A 19,951-nucleotide genomic window follows, 5' to 3' on the forward strand; every position below is an offset into this window, starting at 1 on the left:
AGCCCTGGTTCTTTTTAATGGGAATGTTATTAAGATGATCATAACGTGAGTCTTGTGGGTACTAATGCCTAGTGTGTGGGTCATTTTTTAAGACAATTCAGTGGACACAGCAAAAAAAAAAAAAAAAAAAAGAATGTCTTTCTGGAAGATAAAATGCATTGTGTGTTTATATTGATTATTCCAGTTCTAACTCAGGGCCACAGTATTTTTACAGAATCTCTTCAATTTTACATTTGTATCTCTTTTTCCCCAACTTAGATAACACAGGATGATAAAATCATGGTATTACATATTAACTCATTTGAATTATGCCGTATTAAATACCTGACAGTCTCAGAAATGGCAGTAGCACTACCAATGTTACTCCTAAAGAGTTAAGTTTGTTGACTTGTTATCTTTAAGGTATGTATCACATTAGGGATTTACAGTCAAATTTCTCTATTTCACAGTTACTTAAAATGATTCTTTTTTGTGTAGTTATGCCACCAAATGGATACATACTTTTGTTCATTTGCTTTATTTTATTACTTTTTTTAATGTTTATTTTTGAGAGAGAGAAAGAGTGAGGGGTGGGACAAGGCAGAGAGAGAGGGAGACATAGATTCGGAAGCAGGCCCCAGGCTCGGAGCTTTCAGTACAGAGCCTGATGCAGGACTTAAACTGAAGGTAAGATCGTGACCTGAGCAAAAGTTGGACGCTTAACTGACTGAGCCACCCAGGTGGTCCTGTTTGTTTTATTTTTTTTTTTAAGTTTGCTCTTTTAAAATAAAATTTAAAAAATATCTTTTAATTTTAAGTAGGCTTCGTGTCCAACGTAGGGCTCGAACTCACAACCCTGAGTTGTATGCTTTACTGATTGAGCCAGCAAGGAACTCCTAAAATTTAATTTAATTTATTTTATTTTATTTTATTTTTTTTTATTTAAAAAATTTTTTTTTTCAACGTTTATTTATTTTTGGGACAGAGAGAGACAGAGCATGAACGGGGGAGGGGCAGAGAGAGAGGGAGACACAGAATCGGAAACAGGCTCCAGGCTCTGAGCCATCAGCCCAGAGCCCGACGCGGGGCTCGAACTCACGGACTGCGAGATCGTGACCTGGCTGAAGTCGGACGCTTAACCGACTGCGCCACCCAGGCGCCCCAAATTTTTAAGTTATATGAAATATTCACTGGTTTTGAAGAGAGTTCTGAAAGCAAAATATATTTCAAGAAGTCTAGCTTCAGTTTCTCATCTGTCTACCTATTCCTTTTTACCTTTAGATAAACTTGGAAAAAAAAAAGTCCTCTATGCATGTCTGTCTGGGTGTGTTTCAGTGTGTATATGTATGTGTATTCATATGCCCCCTTTGACAGATAAATGATAAAGTACGCTGTACACACTTTCCTCCACCTTGTTTTTGTCTTTTGATACATACTGATAGTTATTCCATATTTAAGTAATTATTTGTGCTTTTTATCAGAGTAAATGCATATATAATTTTGCTAGATTTTGCTACATTTCCCTCCATGGTGGCTATAACGTTTTGCATTCTCACCAGCAGTATACAAATGTACCTGATTCCCCACAGCCTTGTCAAGTCTGTGTTGTTATGATTGTGTCTCTTTTTCCTGGTCATCGTCCTTGTTCTGCAGTTATTGTCTGAGAGTAGCATAACCACTTCTACTTTCTACTTTTTTTTTTATCAGTGTTTGCAAGTCATGTTGTTTGCCTTTTTTTTTTTTTTAACTTTAAATCTTTGTGGGACTTGATATTTAAAATGAGGTTCTTTTAAATATCCTACAGGTTAGTCTTTCTTTAGTTACATTTTTGTTGGTTTGTTTTGGTTTTGGTTGTTTTAATCCAGTTTGACAAACTGTCTTTTGGTTGGAATATTTAGACCATTATGGTTAGTGTAATTATTGATATAGTTAGATTTAAGCTGCCATCTTTATTTTTGTTTTGTCTTTTCTCGTTTCTCCTTTCCCTCTATTTCTGCCCTCCTTGGGATTAACTGAGTATTTATTTTATTTTTAATTGTTTTTTAAAGTATTTAAATTCCAGTTAACATACAGTGTAATGTTAGTTTCAGGTGTGCAGTATACTGCTTCAGCACCTCCATGCAACAGTGCTCAGCACCACAAGTGCTCTCCTTAATCCCTGTCACCTTATTTAACCCATCAGTTTGTTCTCTATAGTTAGGAGTCTGTTTCTTGTTTCTTGGTTTGTCTCTCTCTTTTCTTCCTTTGCTCATTTGTTTTGTTTTGCTATCTTCACTACTGGAGATAATCTACATTCAAATAAAATTATATCACTTAATGTATATTATAAAAGCTTTGCAACAGTATATCTCCATGCCTTCCCCCTCTAAGCTTTTGTTGGCATATTTTGTTTCTGAATATGTTATAAATTCTACAATGTGTTGATATTTTTGCTCTAAACAGTTTGATAAGTCTTGGATTAACAGTGATAGATTTATTGGTACACACACATTTACCATTTCTGTCACTCTTCATTTTTTAGATATCTGTATTTTCATCTGGTATCATTTTTCTTCTAGAATAACTTTATTTCTTATCGTATAGTTCTGCTTGTAATTCATTATCTCAGCTTTTCTTTCTCTGAAAAAAACCTTTATTTTGCCTTCATTCTTGAAAGGTATTTTTTCTCAGTAGAATTCTAGATTGGCAGTTTATTTTCATTTAGTACCTAAAAGATGTCACTGCATTATTTTCTGGATTGCATAGTTTTTGATGAGAAGTATTCCTCTGTATATATTGTTTTTGCATATGTAATGTCTATTTTTTTTCAGACTATTTTTAGGATTTCTTTTCTTTACCACTGTTTTTACCAAATTGATAATGGCATGTCTTGGAATGATTTACTTTATGCTTCTTCTCCTTGCAGCTTATTGAGATTTGTGGGACTATGGGTCTTTTTCCCATCAGATTTGGAAAAATTGTGGCAACTATCTCTTCAGATATTTTTTTCTGTTCACCCCTCCTCACCTCTTTGTTTTCTAGGACTCCAGTTGCATGTATTTTTGACTACTTGATACTGTCTTACAGGTCACTGATGCTCTGTTCTTTTCTTTTTTTCCCTGTCCTTGTTTCCCTCTGGTTTTATTTTGCATAGTTGCTATTGCTATGTCTTCAAGTTCACTGATGTTTTCTTCTGTAACATATAATCTACTTTAGATCCTATTGGTATATTTTTCATTACAGGTTTTGTATTTTTCATAGTAGTTGCATTTGGGTCTTCTTTATGTGTTTCATTTCTGTCCTCATGTTCATGTTTTCTTGGGCATATGGAGCATCTTGATAACAGCTGTTTATGTCTTTGCTAATTTTGTCACCTGTGCTATTTCTGGGACTATTTCTATTGATGAATTTGTTTTCCTCGTTATGTATTACAAGGTCTTTCCACTGTGGCTGGTGGAGACCTGAATTACTAGCAGCCCCAGGTGCGTTAGGGAATTTCTTGGTTTATTGCTTTCCAGTGTTCTTTTCCTGGTCTCAGGTAGTTTTTTTCTTCCTCATGCATGGCACTGATTATTATTCAGTCAGTGACTTGCGACACCCCTCTGTGGATCTCCAGAATTCAAGCTCTCTTGCTGTCTTTGTAGCTCACTCCTCTGTGGAACTCTGCCCTAGAAATTATAGCTGCTTCAACTCCCATCTCCGTCTCCCTCAACTCCATGCTACCACCAGATTCTTACTGGGTTACTTCTCCTTACATGGCAGTCTGGAGCCTTGCAGGCAGTAAGTGAGGATAGATGTAGGCCTCTTGTAGTTTATTTTCCATCTTTTAGGGATTACAGTCATATGCCGCCTGTTGTCCTGTGTCCAAAACCTTTAACATGTTTATCTGTTTTCTGCTTGTTTGAAGTAGGAGAGAATCCCATTTCAGATATGCCCTCATCATGTGAACTTTTAATTTGTATGTTTTTAATTGTTTGTAAATGAGTGAAAGTAAACGTCTTTTCACACATCTCTATCACACATAAATATCTACTTATCTTAATATTTATTTTTGGGAGGGGGAGAGAGAGAGAGAGAGAGACAACACACACGTGAGTTGGGGAGGGACCAAGAGAGGGAGACACAGAATCCAAAGCAGGCTCTAGGCTCTGAGCTGTCAGCACAGAGCCCGATGCGTGGTTCGAACTCTCTCAGATCATGATCTGACCTGAAGTCAGATGCTTAACTACTGAGCCACCCAGGTGCCCCTGTATATCTACTTTTGAAAAACTTTATTTTATGTCCAGCCCATTTGTCCATGATATTGCTTGTCATTTCATTCTATATTTGTAGACGATCCTTACATTAAGGATATTAACCCTTTGTGAAACAAAATGTAGAATTTCCCCTCAATTTATCACTTGTCTTTTTATTATATTTTACTGTTGATGTCTTTTGTGATACTCTATTACTGTTGATGAATTATTGTATCTATGAATTCTTAGTATTTGGGCCCTGCGTTGGTATTGAGCAAGGAGGTAGATTCAGAAGTTGCTTTCACTGTGAGATGTTTGAATAGTTGAGCTAAGAGATCTTGCTTTATTCATTATTCTTTCTAAGTTTTTGTGTTGTGTAATGATATGATACTTGAACCTTCTTCCAGCTACATGACTTACTCCAGAACTCTGCTCAAATGTTACTTTATCTGCAGGGTCTTCTGTAACCACCCTCTTTCAAATTATAATACTCACACACCTCTCCCCACTCCCTATCCTGTCTTCTTTCTTTTCCTTTTTTTCCTCCACAGAAGTTACCCCAACTTGACGTAACACATATTTTGCTATTTTATGTATTATTGTTTGTCTTGTCCAAAATATGCTGGTAGCATGAAGGCAAGCATTTTGGGACTTTTAATAGTGCCCAGCACATAGTAAATACTTAGTTTGTATAGGTTTTATAATCCGATTTCCTGTTATGTAGGTTGTCCTGGTATAAAATGAAAAATGAATCAGAAGAAGAAAGGGACTTGAAAAAGTTTAGGTCCCATTATAGTGGTCTTATATGTTGTATAAGGTGGCAACAATTTAGCAGGAGTGATAGCTGTGAGAATAAAAGAAAAGAAGCTAATGGGAATGACATTAAGAAGAAATGGGTCGCCATCCATGTTTGTATTTAGAATTGTTAAGTAAAAAGAAAAAAACTCTTGTATTTGGACTGTATTTTTAATATAGATGTTTATAAAGCAGAATTAGAGACAGTTAAAAATGAGTTCAAAAAGATTTTTTTGTTCTTACAAAACATTACTTAAAAAATACAAATGGTAAAGTATCTAGTGGAGTCTTGCTGATTTTTCTGGTTTACTGTTTTTCTTTAATTCCATTTTTTGTTTTCTTTAGAGCTTTGCTTCCTGTTTTACATCACAAATCTAAAAAAGGACCCCCCCGTCAAGCCAAATACGCCATTCATTGTATCCATGCGATATTTTCTAGTAAAGAGACCCAGTTTGCACAGATATTTGAGGTAAAGAGAAAAAAATTTTTTTTTTGTTTCATATATTATAGTTAAAAAACACATATTAATGATTTTATAGAATGTTCACATTTGGAGATGCATCATTTTATAGTATGTTTTCAGGATTTGAATCAGTATAATCAATATTGATGAGTGGTTAAAATATGAAAATATCTGATTATTTAGATGTTTAGTACTAACTTAAATTCAGAAATCAAACAATTATATCGTAATTTTTGGTATTATACATTTAATATTAGGAAGCTTTTTCATTAATAAGTAACTATATAAAATCATACTTAGTGATAATCAGTAGTGATTATTCTGTCAGTTTATAGGTTTAAAAATTAGAGTTCTGTTTACGAGATACTGCTGAAGTTTGTGGAGTTTTGTCAATTCTAATTGGTAATATAAAGTACAAATAGATTTATACTTAGATAATCACTGACCTAATTTTATACAGATTAAATTGTTTTTTAAATACATATTTCATATTATTTTTTCTATTTTATTAAATAGAAATTACTATTTCCCTTTCTAAGCATTGCATTTTATTTTAATCTACTATAATCTGGGGCTATCTTTAGTATTCTTACTATATATTTAGCATTTTTACATAGTGCAGGAACCTTGAATGAAATCAAAGCAGTTTGGAAAGTATGCTGAAGCTACTTCACCATAAAAACTTTGACTTGTTATCCCTGTTTTGAAACATTTATGGTAACCTTTTCAAATCTTCATGTATAATGCTAAAGACCTGAACAAGGAAGAAAAGTAGTTGTCTTTATCAAACATTGTCTTTGCTGTATATAGCAAATAATTTATTTTTAATTTTGTGCCTTTTGGGGTGGAGGCATTTTTTGTAGTCTGTTTTTATATATGAGAATGACTTTAATGAATTCATGTTGATTTAGAAAGCTTTTGTTTTTCTTGATTAGTCTCCTTTCTATTCCTTTCAATGGTGATAAAGAGCAAGATAACGTTAATAATAACTTGAATTTGTTATGTACTTTTATTTTCATTTTGATATTATATATCTGGTATTTTATTTATTTTTTTCTCTGATATTTTATTTTATCTTTACCATAACCTAACCTGTGATCCTTCTGCTATAATGTATAGGTTGGCTACCTTCTGAGAAAAGGTTTCATAGAGGTATCTGGCCTTTATGAGATTACTGTTAATCCAGGGTCTATTAATTTTGCTTTCTTAGAAATGATTTTATTACCTTATTTTGTAAAATTGTCACACTCATTATTGAAAAACCCGCATGATCAGATTTTCATTTATAATACAAAGAATCTGGCATTTTGGTGTACGATGGAAGTATTGAGGGAAGTCATCAAGAATAGCGAGAAGTTGGGGCGCCTGGGTAGCGCAGTCGGTTAAGCGTCCGACTTCAGCCAGGTCACGATCTCGCGGTCCGTGAGTTCGAGCCCCGCGTCAGGCTCTGGGCTGATGGCTCAGCCTGGAGCCTGTTTCCGATTCTGTGTCTCCCTCTCTCTCTGCCTCTCTCCCGTTCATGCTCTGTCTCTCTCTGTCCCAAAAATAAATAAACGTTGAAAAAAAAAAAATTTAAAAAAAAAAAAGAATAGCGAGAAGTAAACTCATTTAAATATACTTTTGGCCAAATGAAACCTTATATTGACCTGATATTTTAGGGGAAGAACAGTTTAATATTGTTTTTCAAGCCTAGAATTCTTGGTGTTCAGCATGGGAGGACAGCATCAACTCTTTATTAAAAGTGTCACTGAAAATTTTAATAATCTATTTACTTGTTTACAAATCAAAAGATACAAAACAAATCCAAATAGTAAGTAGTAAAATAATAAGTTTTCTCCTCCATCTCAGCCCCGTATCCCCAGCTACCCACTTCTCATTCCCAGAGGTGACCAGTGTTACCAGTTTCTAATACACTTTTCTCAAGAGTATTTATTCATAATACACATAATACACACACACACACACACACACACACACACACACCACACACAAAATCACACACATAGATTTTGTCCCTTTCCCTCTCTGCTTATGCTAGTGATAGTCTACTATAGTCACTCTTGGGATTTCCCTATTTTAAAATTGTAACAAAACATTTTAGGTATTATCCTACATGGGTATACGAGGAGTCTCATTCTTTTGTCATGGCAAAATATGTATTAATGTTTGAGTTTTCTATCAGAATAATAAAAATAATTCTCTTAGTTGTGGCACTTAATAGTTGATGGTATAAATATGCACAAAAATGCATGTGACTCTATATAATAAAGTTTATTTCTTGCTCCTGAAAAGATGTCCGGTTGGGTGTTTGGATTGCATTCTAATCAACAGTTTAGACACACAGACTTTTTTTGACAAATGGCTTCTCTTTTTAGTCCCGCTGGAACCTTGGTAGTAAGCCTGTCAGTGAGTAAAGAGAGAATATGGAGAAGATACATTTCTCATACTTGCTTCAGTGCGGGGATTGCATACCTCACTTTTACCCCCAATCTGTTAATAACTAGTGCTTTTTCCCATATTCTCTTCTAACTGCAGAAGAAGCTGCATGGAAGTAGAACAGAAGTGGATATTGGTGAACACTGCCGGTCTCTAACATATTCATCTATGTGATCATAAAATATACAATACATAATATGATTCTCCCATGCTGAAATTTTTTTTTTACCTATTCTAAAATATGACTTGGGCAAAACTGAAAATAATTAAATGTGATGCCTTTTAGATATAAATAACCTATAGTTTAAATATAAGCTTGAGCTACTACTTACATCATGTATATGTATTGAAGCTTCTATAGGTTTTTTTTGATTTGAGCATGAAATATGTGAATAGTTTATTTACATATTTATAGAGTTGAGTATGTTTTCCTTTTCTCATTTTCAGCCTCTGCATAAGAGCCTAGATCCAAGCAACCTGGAACATCTCATAACACCATTGGTTACCATTGGGCATATCGCTCTCCTTGCACCTGATCAGTTTGCTGCTCCTTTGAAGTCTCTAGTAGCTACTTTCATTGTGAAAGATCTTCTCATGAATGATCGGGTAATTTATATTTTTTAGACCTGTGTTCCTCACATTGTTATCTTCTGAAAGTGAAATGTTGTAAATAACACTTCCATTTGGCTGCTTTCTTTGAGGTTTTCCTATCTTTTTAACATGCTGTTATCTCCAGTAGAACTAGAGGCATTGAAACATGTCTTTAGTTGAGCATATGCATGTAACCTGCAATACATTCCTTGATAAATACAAAATATCATTTGATTTTCTTTCAGCTTTATAGTGGATTAATTTTTATAATGATATCTATTTTTAAAAATGTGAAGACTGACAAGCTAGGTCACATTATGGTTGTCATGACAATAGTTGTTTCTTTCCCTCCATACAGTAGAGAATTAAGAGCACTAGGAGAAAACATTAGGAAAGAACTAAGTGATTTTGTCTGTCTTCAGTTTGTGAGTATTTGGGGTAGGGCATGTTTGAGTCTGGGAGAATTGACTCCTTATAGTCATGTGGCATTTTATGCATGTGTGTGCATATTTATGTATACACACACATATAAACATGCATGTGCAGACACTTATGTAACCAGTTTTGTGGCTGCTGTGTGCTCAGCACTGTACTAGGTTCTTTGGAGAATTAAAAGAAGTATAAGATAAAGTTTCTCCTCTTAAAATATAGTTATAAATCTTGCAGTGTGTAGCTATATTACTTACATGTTTCATATTCATCATTATCTTCTATTAATATACTTTAATATACTATTAATACTTTTAAACTGATTTATTATGGAGAAATAGTTTTGGGAGATAATAGTCAAGATAATTGTATGTATTAGATCTCTAATGATTTGTGGCTATTTAACTTTAGTTGACCAGAGCCCTGTAATTTGGAGACCAAAGGCCTGTGTTAATTACCATTGTCCCTGGCTGTGTTCTTCAGCTATGTCTCTCACTTTTCTTCTCCCTAAGTACAGTATTTCATATGTTCTTTCGGTTATGTATGCTAATCATGTGTTTCAAGTTTGATATCCTTACTTTGTTTTGTTTTCTTTAATGCAGAAATTTTGTTGAGATAAAAGTGCATACTTTTTAAGGGTGTGGTTCATTAAGGTTTCACAAAGTTAGCATTTTTGACCAGCTGACAATCCAGGCAAAGAAGTAGAAATTTACCAGACTCCCAAAGCCCCTGTGTCTTTTTCTTGTTATTAACCTTCCCTTCTCCCTGAAGATAACCATAATCTTGACTTCTAACACCAAAGATTAGTTTTACCTGTTTTTGAACGTTTATAAATGGAATTATGTAGAGTAAATTTTTTTATGTCTGACTTTTTCTTAACTCAGTATTACATTTGTTAGATGAATCCATCCTGGTGTATATAGCAATGGTTTGTTCATGTTTGTTGCTGTATAGTATTCCATTGTTTGTGTATGCCATGTATCTGCTCTGTTGCTAAACATCTAAGTTACTTCTGGTGTTAAATGCATACCGCTATTACAAATACTCTTTTACATATCATTTTGTGCACTTATGTATGAATTTCTTTTTTAGTTGTTGTATCTTAGAGTATAAGTATGTATAAGTTGTTTCAGTAAAATTTGCCAAATTATTTTTCTTTCTTTTTTTGCCAAATTGTTTTTCAAAATGATTATACCAACTAATATTCTTATATATGCTGAATGAGGGTTCTAGTTGTACCATTTCCTTGACTGTACTAGATATGGCAGTCTTCAACATTTTAGTCATTTTATGAAGTGTAATGAATGATATGCCCTTAGGCACATTTTCATATTTGTATTGACATTTTGGTTCTCCTCTTTCGTGAAGTGTCTGCTCAAGCATCTTCCACATTTTTCTATTAAATTGTCAGTCTCTTGTATTCATTTGTAAGATTTCCTCATGTATCTTATTGGCAATATGGTTAGCAAATCTCTTTTCCCACTTTGTAACATGCCTTTCACTCTCTTAATGGTGTTTTTTTTTTAAATTTTTTTTAATTTTTTTTTTTTTTTAACGTTCATTTATTTTTGAGACAGAGAGAGACAGAGCATGAATGGGGGAGGGTCAGAGAGAGAGGGAGACACAGAATCCGAAGCAGGCTCCAGGCTCCAAGCTGTCAGCACAGAGCCCGACGCGGGGCTCAAACTCACAGACCGTGAGATCATGACCTGAGCCGAAGTCGGACGCTTAACCAACTGAGCCACCCAGGCGCCCCCTTAATGGTGTTTTTTGATGAGCAGAAGTTCTTAATTTTAACAGAACTCATTTTATTATTTTCTTTTTAGTACTTGTCTTTTTTGTCTACTCCAAGGTTGTGAACATATTCCCTGTATTATTTTCTAGAACAATGGTAATATACAAGCTTTTAGCCACATGTAGCTATATAAATTTAAGTTTAAACTAAATATAATTGTAAATCTAGTCACACATTTCAAGTGCTCACTAGCCACATACTGCTAGTGTCGAACAGCCCAGAACATTTCTGCCATTTCAAAGTTCTGTTAGACAGTGTTGCTCTAGAAGCTTTATTTATTTAACTTACACATTACACTCTGAAGTCTACTTGGGATTGATTTTTATATATGGTATATGATTACTATCCAGATTCATTTTCTTTATTTCCATCTGACTCAACTCACATTTATTGAAAAGACTGTCTTCCTTGCTGCATTTAAAAAAAAAATGAGATGAAATTCACATAATGTAAAATTAGCTGTTTAAAGTATACAATTCAGTCACATTTTATTTAGTACATTGACAATTTTGTGTGACTGCCACTTCTGTCTAGTTCCAGATCATTTTCATTAAGCAGTCACACCACATTTCCCCAGCCCTGGGCAACCACCAGTCTCCGGTCTGTCTTAATGGATTTAACTGTTGTGAATATTTCCTATAAATGGAATCCTGCAATATGTGACTTCTTGTGTTTTTCTTCTGTCACTTAGCATGATCTTTTTGAGGTTCATGTTGTAGCATACATCAGTACTTCATTCCATTTTATGGCTGAATAATATTCTGCTGTATGTATTTATCACAATTTGTTTATCCATTTATTCAGTGATGGACATTTGGGTTATTCCCACCTTTTGAATATTATGAAAAGTGCTGCTATGAATTTTATGGCTGGGTATTTGTTTGAGTACCTGTGTTTAGTTCTTTGGGTATTTTCCTAGGTATATACCTTTGCTAGATTATATGGTGATTCTGTGTTTAACTTTTTTATTTTAGAGAGTGCTCAAGATGGGGAGAGAGGCAAAGGGGGAAGAGAGAAAGAGAAAGAGAGAAAATGAGAATCTTTGGCAGACCCATGCTCAGTGCAGAGCCTGACACCAGGCTCAATCCTATAACCCTGAGATCATGACCTGAGCTGAAATAAAGAGTTGGGCTCTCAATTGAGCCACCTAGGTGCCCCAGTGTTTACCTTTTTGAGAAACTGACAAACTATTCTCCACAGAGGCTACACCAATTTACCTTCCCGCCAGCAGTGTATGAAACTTCCAGTTTTCTCCACATCCTCGCCAACTTCCTATTTTCTGTTAATTTGATTATAGCCATCCTAACGGGTGTGAAGTGGCATCTCACTGTGGTTTTGATTTGCATTTCTCTAATGATATTGAGCATCTTTTGATGTACTTGTTAGCCATTTGTGTATCTTTTGGAGCAAAGACTATACGCGTCTTTTGCCCATTTTTTTAGGGCTCTGTGTTGAGTAGTGAAAGTTCTTTATACTTTCTAGACACAATTCTCTTGTCAGATCCATGGTTTGCAAATATTTTCTCCCATTCTGTAGGTTGTCTTTTAAGTTGTCCTTTAATTTTTTAATTGAGATATAATTGATATGTAACATTATTTAGATGTGTGCAGTGTAATGATTCAGTATTTTATATACTTTGAAATGATCACCACAAAAAGCCTAGTTAATATCCATCCCACACAGTTACATTTCTTCCCCCCTGTGGGAACTTTTAAGATCTTGGCAACTTATCAAATATACACTATATGGCATTACTAACTGTAGTTACCAGGCTGTACATCACATTCCATGACTTATTTATTTTGTAACTGTAAGTTTGTGCCTTTGACCCCATTCAGCCATTTTGCCCACCTACCCCTTCCTTTGTCAACTATCAGTCTATTCCATGTATCTTTGATATTATATTAGCCAGTCTGATAAGTGCGAGGTTATATCTCATTCTGGTTTTGATTTGCATTTCGTTGATGATTAGGGGCACTGAGCATCTTCTCATGTGTCCTCTGTATGTTTTCTTCGGAGATATTATCTATTCAAGTCCTCTGCCCATTATTTAATTGGGTTGTGTTTTTGATACTAAGTTGTGTAAATTCTTTATATATTTTGGATATTAGCCCCTTATTTGATGTATGATTTGCAAGTATCTTCTCCCATTCAGTAGGTTGCCTTTTCTTTTTGTTGGCAATTTCTTTTGCTGTGCAAAAGATACTTAGTTTGGTATAGTCCCGTTTGTTTATTTTAGTGTTTGTTCCCCTTGCCTGGGGAGACTTGCAAAAAGTTACTGCTGAGACAAATGTCAAAGAGCTTACTGCCTGTGTTTTCTAGGAGTTTTATGATTTCAGGTCTTTTATTTAAACTTTTTCCCTTTTGAATTTGTTTTTATATGTGGCGTAAGATAGCATGTAGCTGTCCAGTTTTCCCAACACTCTTTATTGAAGAGACTGTCCTTTTCCCATTGTATATTCTTGTGTCCTGTGTCATAGATTGTGTGACTGTACTAGAAGCGCGCGCACACACACACACACACACACACACACACACACACACACACAGGTTTACATCTGGGCTCTCTATTCTGTTGATCTCTTTGTCTGTTTTCATGCCAGTACCATGCTGTTTTGATTACTATAGCTTAGTATAGCTTGAAATCAAGGAGCATGGTGCTTCCAGTTTTGTTGTTCTTTCTCAAGATTGCTTTGACAAGTTTTGATATCTAGTAACATAAGTCCTCCAAATGTCTTTAATGACAACTGCTGCTGTTGCTGCTGCTACTACTGCTGCTTCCTTATTGTCATCAGTAGCTTTTTCAAGATTGTTTTGGCTATTGTTAGCCTTTTGCATTTCTATCTAAATTTTAGAATCAGCTTGTCAGTTCTCCCTATACTTCACCCTAACTGGCTGGAATTTTGATAGGTATTATGTTGAGTTATAAATTTTATTCATCATCATTTTAATACCTCTTTTCATTTAGTGAACATGGATTTATAATCTGAGCTTTCTATTTCATGAAGATGGTATACGTCTTAGTCTTCGATTTCCCTGGATAAGGTTTCTTAAATTTTTGTGTGGATGTCTTATCTTTCTTAACTATGTTCCTAGGTATTTTATGTTATTTGATGCTATTGTAGATAATATGCTTTTTAATATTTACCTGCTAACTGTATATTGTTGGGATATGGATGTAAAGTTTCTTCTCTTTTATATTGACTTTTATCCTAGGGTCTTGTTAAAGGCAGTTTGTAATTCTACCAGTTAGTTTTTGCATTTGTGGGGTTTTCTCTTTTCACAGTCATGTCATTTGTTCATCGAGACAGCTTTAATTTTTTCTTTTCCATTCTTAATGCTCTTTATTTCTTTTTCTTCCTCATGCCTTGGCCAGGACCTTCAAAACAATAGAAGTGGTGATAGTTGACATTTTTATCTTCTTCTCAGTCTTAGAGAGGAAGATGGACTATTGGTAATCAGTAGAGGACTTGAAAACTTCATCTAAATGACATAACGAGGACACTACAGTGAATCTCGTCCTGGCATATATTCTTTCAACTTCGTCTTTTATTTAGAGTAGTCTGTTTATATGTAATGTAAATAGTGATTTGGGTTAATTTGCCATCTAATTTTTATCTTAAGTTTGTTCTGTCATTTCCGTATTCATTTTAGTCTTCTTTCTTTCCTTGTTTTTGATCAAATATTTTATTCTGTTTTCCCCTTTACTGACTTGTTTTTTTTACATTTTCCTCTTCTTTTAGTAGTTGCCCTAGAGATTACAACATTCTTCCTTGACTCACTGAAGGCCAGTATTAATGAGTCTGTTTTAAACTTTCAGGACAATAGGTTCAATATTCTTAAGAACTTTAGCATACTTTAATTCCCTTCATTTCCTGATGCTTTTTGTGCTCTTGTACACATAGGACCATTACTGTTGTGATTTTATACAGTTAATATTTATTTAGATTTACAACATATTTTTCCTGTTTTCTTGTTTTTCATTCCTTTTTATTTATGTGATGATTTTCTTCCTACTTAAAGAATTAAAGTAGTATTTCTTTAAGTGTGGATTATTGTGAATTCAGTCTCTTGGGTTTTATTTGTCTGAAAATGTCTTTTCTTTGCCTTGATTTTTTTAAAGGATATTTCCTCCAGGTTTAGAATTCTACACAGGTATGTTTTCTCCCCTTACCATCATCTTCCATTTTCTTACCTTTTCTCTTGAAATCAGCTGATGGCCTTGTTCCTTTGAAGATTTTCTTTTTGCTTTGAATGCTTTTAATTTTTTCTATTTTGCATTGGTTTCCAGTTTCACTAAGGTGTGCCTGGATGTGCTTTTCTTTATATTTATCTTACTTGGGGCTTGTAGATCTTCTTGAATGTTTAGCTTTGATATCTTGCATAAATTCTAAAAAAATTTTTGTTTCATATTCTCTTTCCTCTCTTACTGTAGTTCTAATCATGCACTGTAAACATACAATTTATTTTACTATGATACAGTTTTTTTTGACACCTTCATATACTTTTCTCCCTGTTGATGCTTCAGTTTTGTTTTCTTCTGACCTGCTCTTCAGATTTGTTTGATCTGTGTTAAGCCCATGCACTGAATTCTTAATTGCATTTATTTTATATTTCAATTTTATAATTTATTTGTAGCTTTAAAAAAATTTTTTTAAGTTTTTTTTTTTTTTTAGATGTTTATTTTTGGGAAACAGAGTACAAGCGGGGCAGGGTCAGAGAGAGACAGAGACACCAAATCCGAAACAGGCTCCAGACTCTGAGCTGTCAGCACAGAGCCCAACATTGGGCTCGAACTCATGAGACATGAGATCATGACCTGAGCGGAAGTCAGCCACTTAACCCATTGAGCCACCCAGGTGCCCCCCTGTAGTTTTTAGTATAGCTTTTAGTTCCCTGTCAGAATTCTCTATCTTGTCATTTAATTATTGAACTTCTTTAATTATGTTAATGTTGACATCAGCCTTAATTTCTACATCACCTGTGGCTCTTTTTGTCTTATCTGTTTTGTTTTTTTTTCTCTTTTTGGTAAAATCTTGTCCTATACACATTCTTTAAAATATTTATTTTGAGAGGTGGGGAGGGGTATAGAGAGAGGGGGACAGAGGATCCAAAGCAGAGAGCCTGATGTGAGGCTCAAACTCCCAAACTGTGAGATCGTGACCTGAGCCAAAGTTGGACACTCAACCTACTGAGCCACCCAGGTGCCCTGTACATGTTATTTTTGATTGAGTGGTAGATTTTGTGTGTGAAAACTGTTACAGATAATTTGAGGCTCTGAATAATTTTGTAATTCTTCTGAAGAGGATTTATTTTTCCTTCTGATAGGTAGTTGAGCTGTTGTCAGATCACGTTGGTCCAGTCAAGAATGCACTGTTTGGAAGCTAGACTTCATTTTCTGACAGGCTGATTCTTTTTCTGATCACCTTTAGGTGTAGGGTGTATTTGTTAGGGATCCACCTAGATGTCCAGCATGTTTTATAGGGACTCTGTTCTTTATTGGGCCCAGAATTCCAGTTTTTTTCCTTTCCACCTCTGTGACAGTGATGAAAACATTGCTTAATTGTCAGTTTCTTTCCCTTTTAGAATCAGTTATCAGTTTTTATGAGAAAAGCAATCCTAGGGCCAGACTCAAATCTCTTGATTTCTCTCTTCTTTTGAAACTTTATCCTGCAAATTTTCACTGCTTTGGTAGCTCTTTTATCATCTTAAAACTGATTTTTTTTAAAACAAGATCTGTTATCTAACCTTTCTGTTTGTTCCAAGGAAGATGGTTCAAAAAGTCTAATCAGCTTTTGTCAGAAACAGAATTTTTCACCTTTTTTAACCCATTAATTTGTCTTATTTTAATGTTATTTTTGATCTGTATATATTTAACATTTCTGTAACTTGTTTTATAATAATACAGTGAACACTTATGTATTGTTAGCTCCTGGTTTATTACTCTCCAGACCTTTCCTTCTGTGTCTTCTCTGTCCCAGGTAACCACTGTGTTGAATTGGGATCTATTATTCCCCAACTAAAACCAAACACTTTACCACATGTATATCTCTAAAATACTTGCTTAGTTTTGCTTATTCCTTTTTTTTTTTTATAATGTTAGTTTATTTTGAGAGAGAGAGCCAATGCATAAGCCTGGGAGAGGCAGAGAGAGAGGGAAAGAGAGAATCCCAGGCAGGCTCTACACTGTCAGCATGGAGCCCAACGTGGGGCTCAGTCCGTATGTTTGAGTTATACCATATATATTCTTGGCTGATTTGCTTTTGTCATTACACATTTGTTTCTTCATATAATCCTTGTTATTATATCTAGCTGTACTTCATTCATTACTCTGCATTATGATATCAGTGTGTGAAATCACTTACATGTATTCTCTTAGTGGACATTTGGAATATTTCCATTTCTTTCCTCTCTGAAACAGTGCCCCTATGAATGTTCTTATAGAGGCCACCTGTTGCATATGAGCAAGAATTTCTCTAGGTTATCGTTATACAAGTGAAATTGATGAATCACAGTGTATACACACATTTAACTTTTCATTCCCAAATTATTTTTCAAAATCAGTGTTAAAACTTATTTTTTTTTAATTTTTTTTTTTAACGTTTTATTTATTTTTGAGACAGAGAGAGACAGAGCATGAGCGGGGGAGGGGCAGAGAGAGAGGGAGACACAGAATCGGAAGCAGGCTCCAGGCTCTGAGCCATCACGCGGGGCTCGAACTCATGGATCGCAAGATCGTGACCTGAGCTGAAGTCGGACGCTTAACCGACTGCGCCACCCAGGCGCCCCAAAACTTATTTTTTATTAGCAGTATATATACCCAGGATTGTCAGATCTTTTCACTTTTGCCCATTTATTAGTTAGAAAATACATTAGGACTCATTCTGGTCTTAATTTGCATTTCCCTGGTTGTTGATTAAGTTTTTATGTCTGGTTACTATTTACGTTGCCTCTTTCTGAAATTCCTTTTGAGGTCTTTTGCCTTTTTCTCTGAGCTTTTTGTCTTTTATAAGTAATCTTAACACACATTAATGCTTTTCTGGGTATATGTTGCAATATCTTGATAATAAATGCATAAAATCTCATTTATGGTGTGTCTTTACTCCCTTTGTGTGGTGTCTTTTGAACAAAAATTATCAATTTTAATGTAGCTAAATTTATTCCTTTCTTTTGTAGTTAGTGCTTTTTACATCTTTAAGGAAGCCTTCCCTACTCTAGTGTTACAAAAATAGTCTCCCATATGTTCTAAAAGTTTTAAGGTTTTCTTTTCACATTAAAAAAATTTAATCCATCTGGAATTAATTCATTTGTTTGTATGCTGTGACTTTAAGGATTTCATTTCTTTTTTCTTCCATTAGGGCAACCAAATTTCCCATCATAAATTATTGAGTAATCTTTTCTTCTTCCAGTCCTCTGCATTGTAGCACTTATATTGTTTATACCCTCTGTTCTTTACGGATGCTTTGTTGGCTCATCTACAGGGTGTCTTTCCTTAAAGTTTTGTAATTTTCTTTGTAAAGAAAATTTTAAAAATTTTCTTGTAAAACTTTGTTAGGTACTTTGATTTTTTAAGTTATGTATTATATTCGTGGTTGATTTGGAGAATTATTTTATAGTTTGAGTCTTTTGTTCATTTTTCTTGCTAAATAAACTCTTTTCTCCCTATTTTTAATTTTTTCTGAAGAATGCCAGTCTTGATTATTAGAAAGAAGAAAATTTCTAATCCTTAAATATTTTATCGCTCTACTAATTTCCTTATATTTCTATATGTGTTTCCTCTGCTTACCATTTTTCATCTCCACTTCATATATCAGGTTTTGAAAGTGATATAGTCAAGTCTTCTGTGGTGATGACATTTTCTATCTTTTACTCTTTTTTTAAAATCATTTTTGTTTTGATTTATTTTGATATTCTGCTAGTTGTACAGATGTTCATGAATTTTATATCTTGCTGTGTTATAAGATTTTCACACCAGTGTCCCAATCAAATCCATATCCCATTTCATGCCTTTGATCTTGACTGATACATTTTTTCATCTTGTTAGTTGTACATTTACTCTGTCATTGATTTTATTGTATCTGTTTTGGATTTATATTATTTTGAACCATCTGAGAGTCTGTTGGTTTTATTTATAACTTTTTCTATTTTGTAATATATACTGATTGACTTTTTCTTATGAATTAAATATTTTAGTAGAATATATATTTGAATAATTCTTTCAAAATGGTGTATAACTTGGAAACTTTCTCTGTGTCTTAGCTTGCTGAAAATATATTTTCCCTTATTCTTGAGTACTGGTATCCTATGTTTCAGGGCACTTGGCTGCAGAAAATTCAGAAAATTGTTTTTTGGCATCTAGTCTCAGCAGCTGAGAAATCTCAACTTGATCTGATTCTCACTTGTTTTTTGGAAGGTTTCCCCATGGAATCTTTGGGATCTTTTTGATATTCTTAGTTCAGAAATTTCATCAGAACATTTCTAATGTGATTGCTTTTTCATTATTTCCACTTTATACTTTGAAGGCATTTCTCAACTGAAGTGAGCCAAAAGCTGTATGTGTTTGACAAGTTTGCCTTCTGGATGTTGGGACCACCTGTCCTGTTGCCCAAGAGTTACCTGAGCTGCCATTTGAGTTCTGTTTCTGAGTCTGCCTCTGGAAATCACTCCTGTCATCTGGCAGCATACTGGATCTCTAGTATTCCAAGATTGGGTTCAGCTCTCTTGTCATCTTACTTTAGTTCCCAGGCTGCCACTGTAAATTCACACGTATTGCAACGCCTGTGCTTTGTCATCTCAGGATTGTTCTGTGATTGTGCTTAAAAAAACAAAAACAAAACAAAAAAACACCCAAACTTTTTTGGAGGATATTTCCTTCTGTGCTTTTTTTTTTTTTTTCCAACGTTTATTTATTTTTGGGACAGAGAGAGACAGAGCATGAACGGGGGAGGGGCAGAGAGAGAGGGAGACACAGAATCGGAAACAGGCTCCAGGCTCTGAGCCATCAGACCAGAGCCCGACGCGGGGCTCGAACTCACGGACAGCGAGATCGTGACCTGGCTGAAGTCGGACGCTTAACCGACTGCACCACCCAGGCACCCCTCCTTCTGTGCTTTTATGGAGACGGAAACCTTCTAGCTCTGTTCATTTTTTTACTGTATATTTTTTGTTTTTTAATTTTCTAAGGTTCTGGCCTTCTGCTTGGCCCTTTTTGGTTTCCAGCCCTGCTGTGTATCTATTGCCATTTTGGTG

The 19,951-nt window shown here is 34.6% G+C and overlaps 1 protein-coding gene across 8 annotated transcripts in view; it reads left to right on the top strand.

Moving 5' to 3' along the window:
* The window catches only part of PDS5B (PDS5 cohesin associated factor B), a 202,131-nt gene that overhangs the window by 144,981 nt on the left and 37,199 nt on the right, over positions 1-19,951 (top strand). For all 8 annotated transcript variants that reach the window (XM_047863753.1, XM_047863743.1, XM_047863783.1 and 5 more), the window contains 2 exons: positions 5,334-5,457; positions 8,335-8,493. In XM_047863753.1, the coding sequence (XP_047719709.1) occupies positions 5,334-5,457; positions 8,335-8,493 (283 nt within the window). The remainder of the gene's footprint in view (positions 1-5,333; positions 5,458-8,334; positions 8,494-19,951) is intronic.

This window comes from Prionailurus viverrinus, chromosome A1 (assembly GCF_022837055.1).
Source record: "Prionailurus viverrinus isolate Anna chromosome A1, UM_Priviv_1.0, whole genome shotgun sequence".
Lineage (NCBI taxonomy): Eukaryota > Metazoa > Chordata > Mammalia > Carnivora > Felidae > Prionailurus > Prionailurus viverrinus.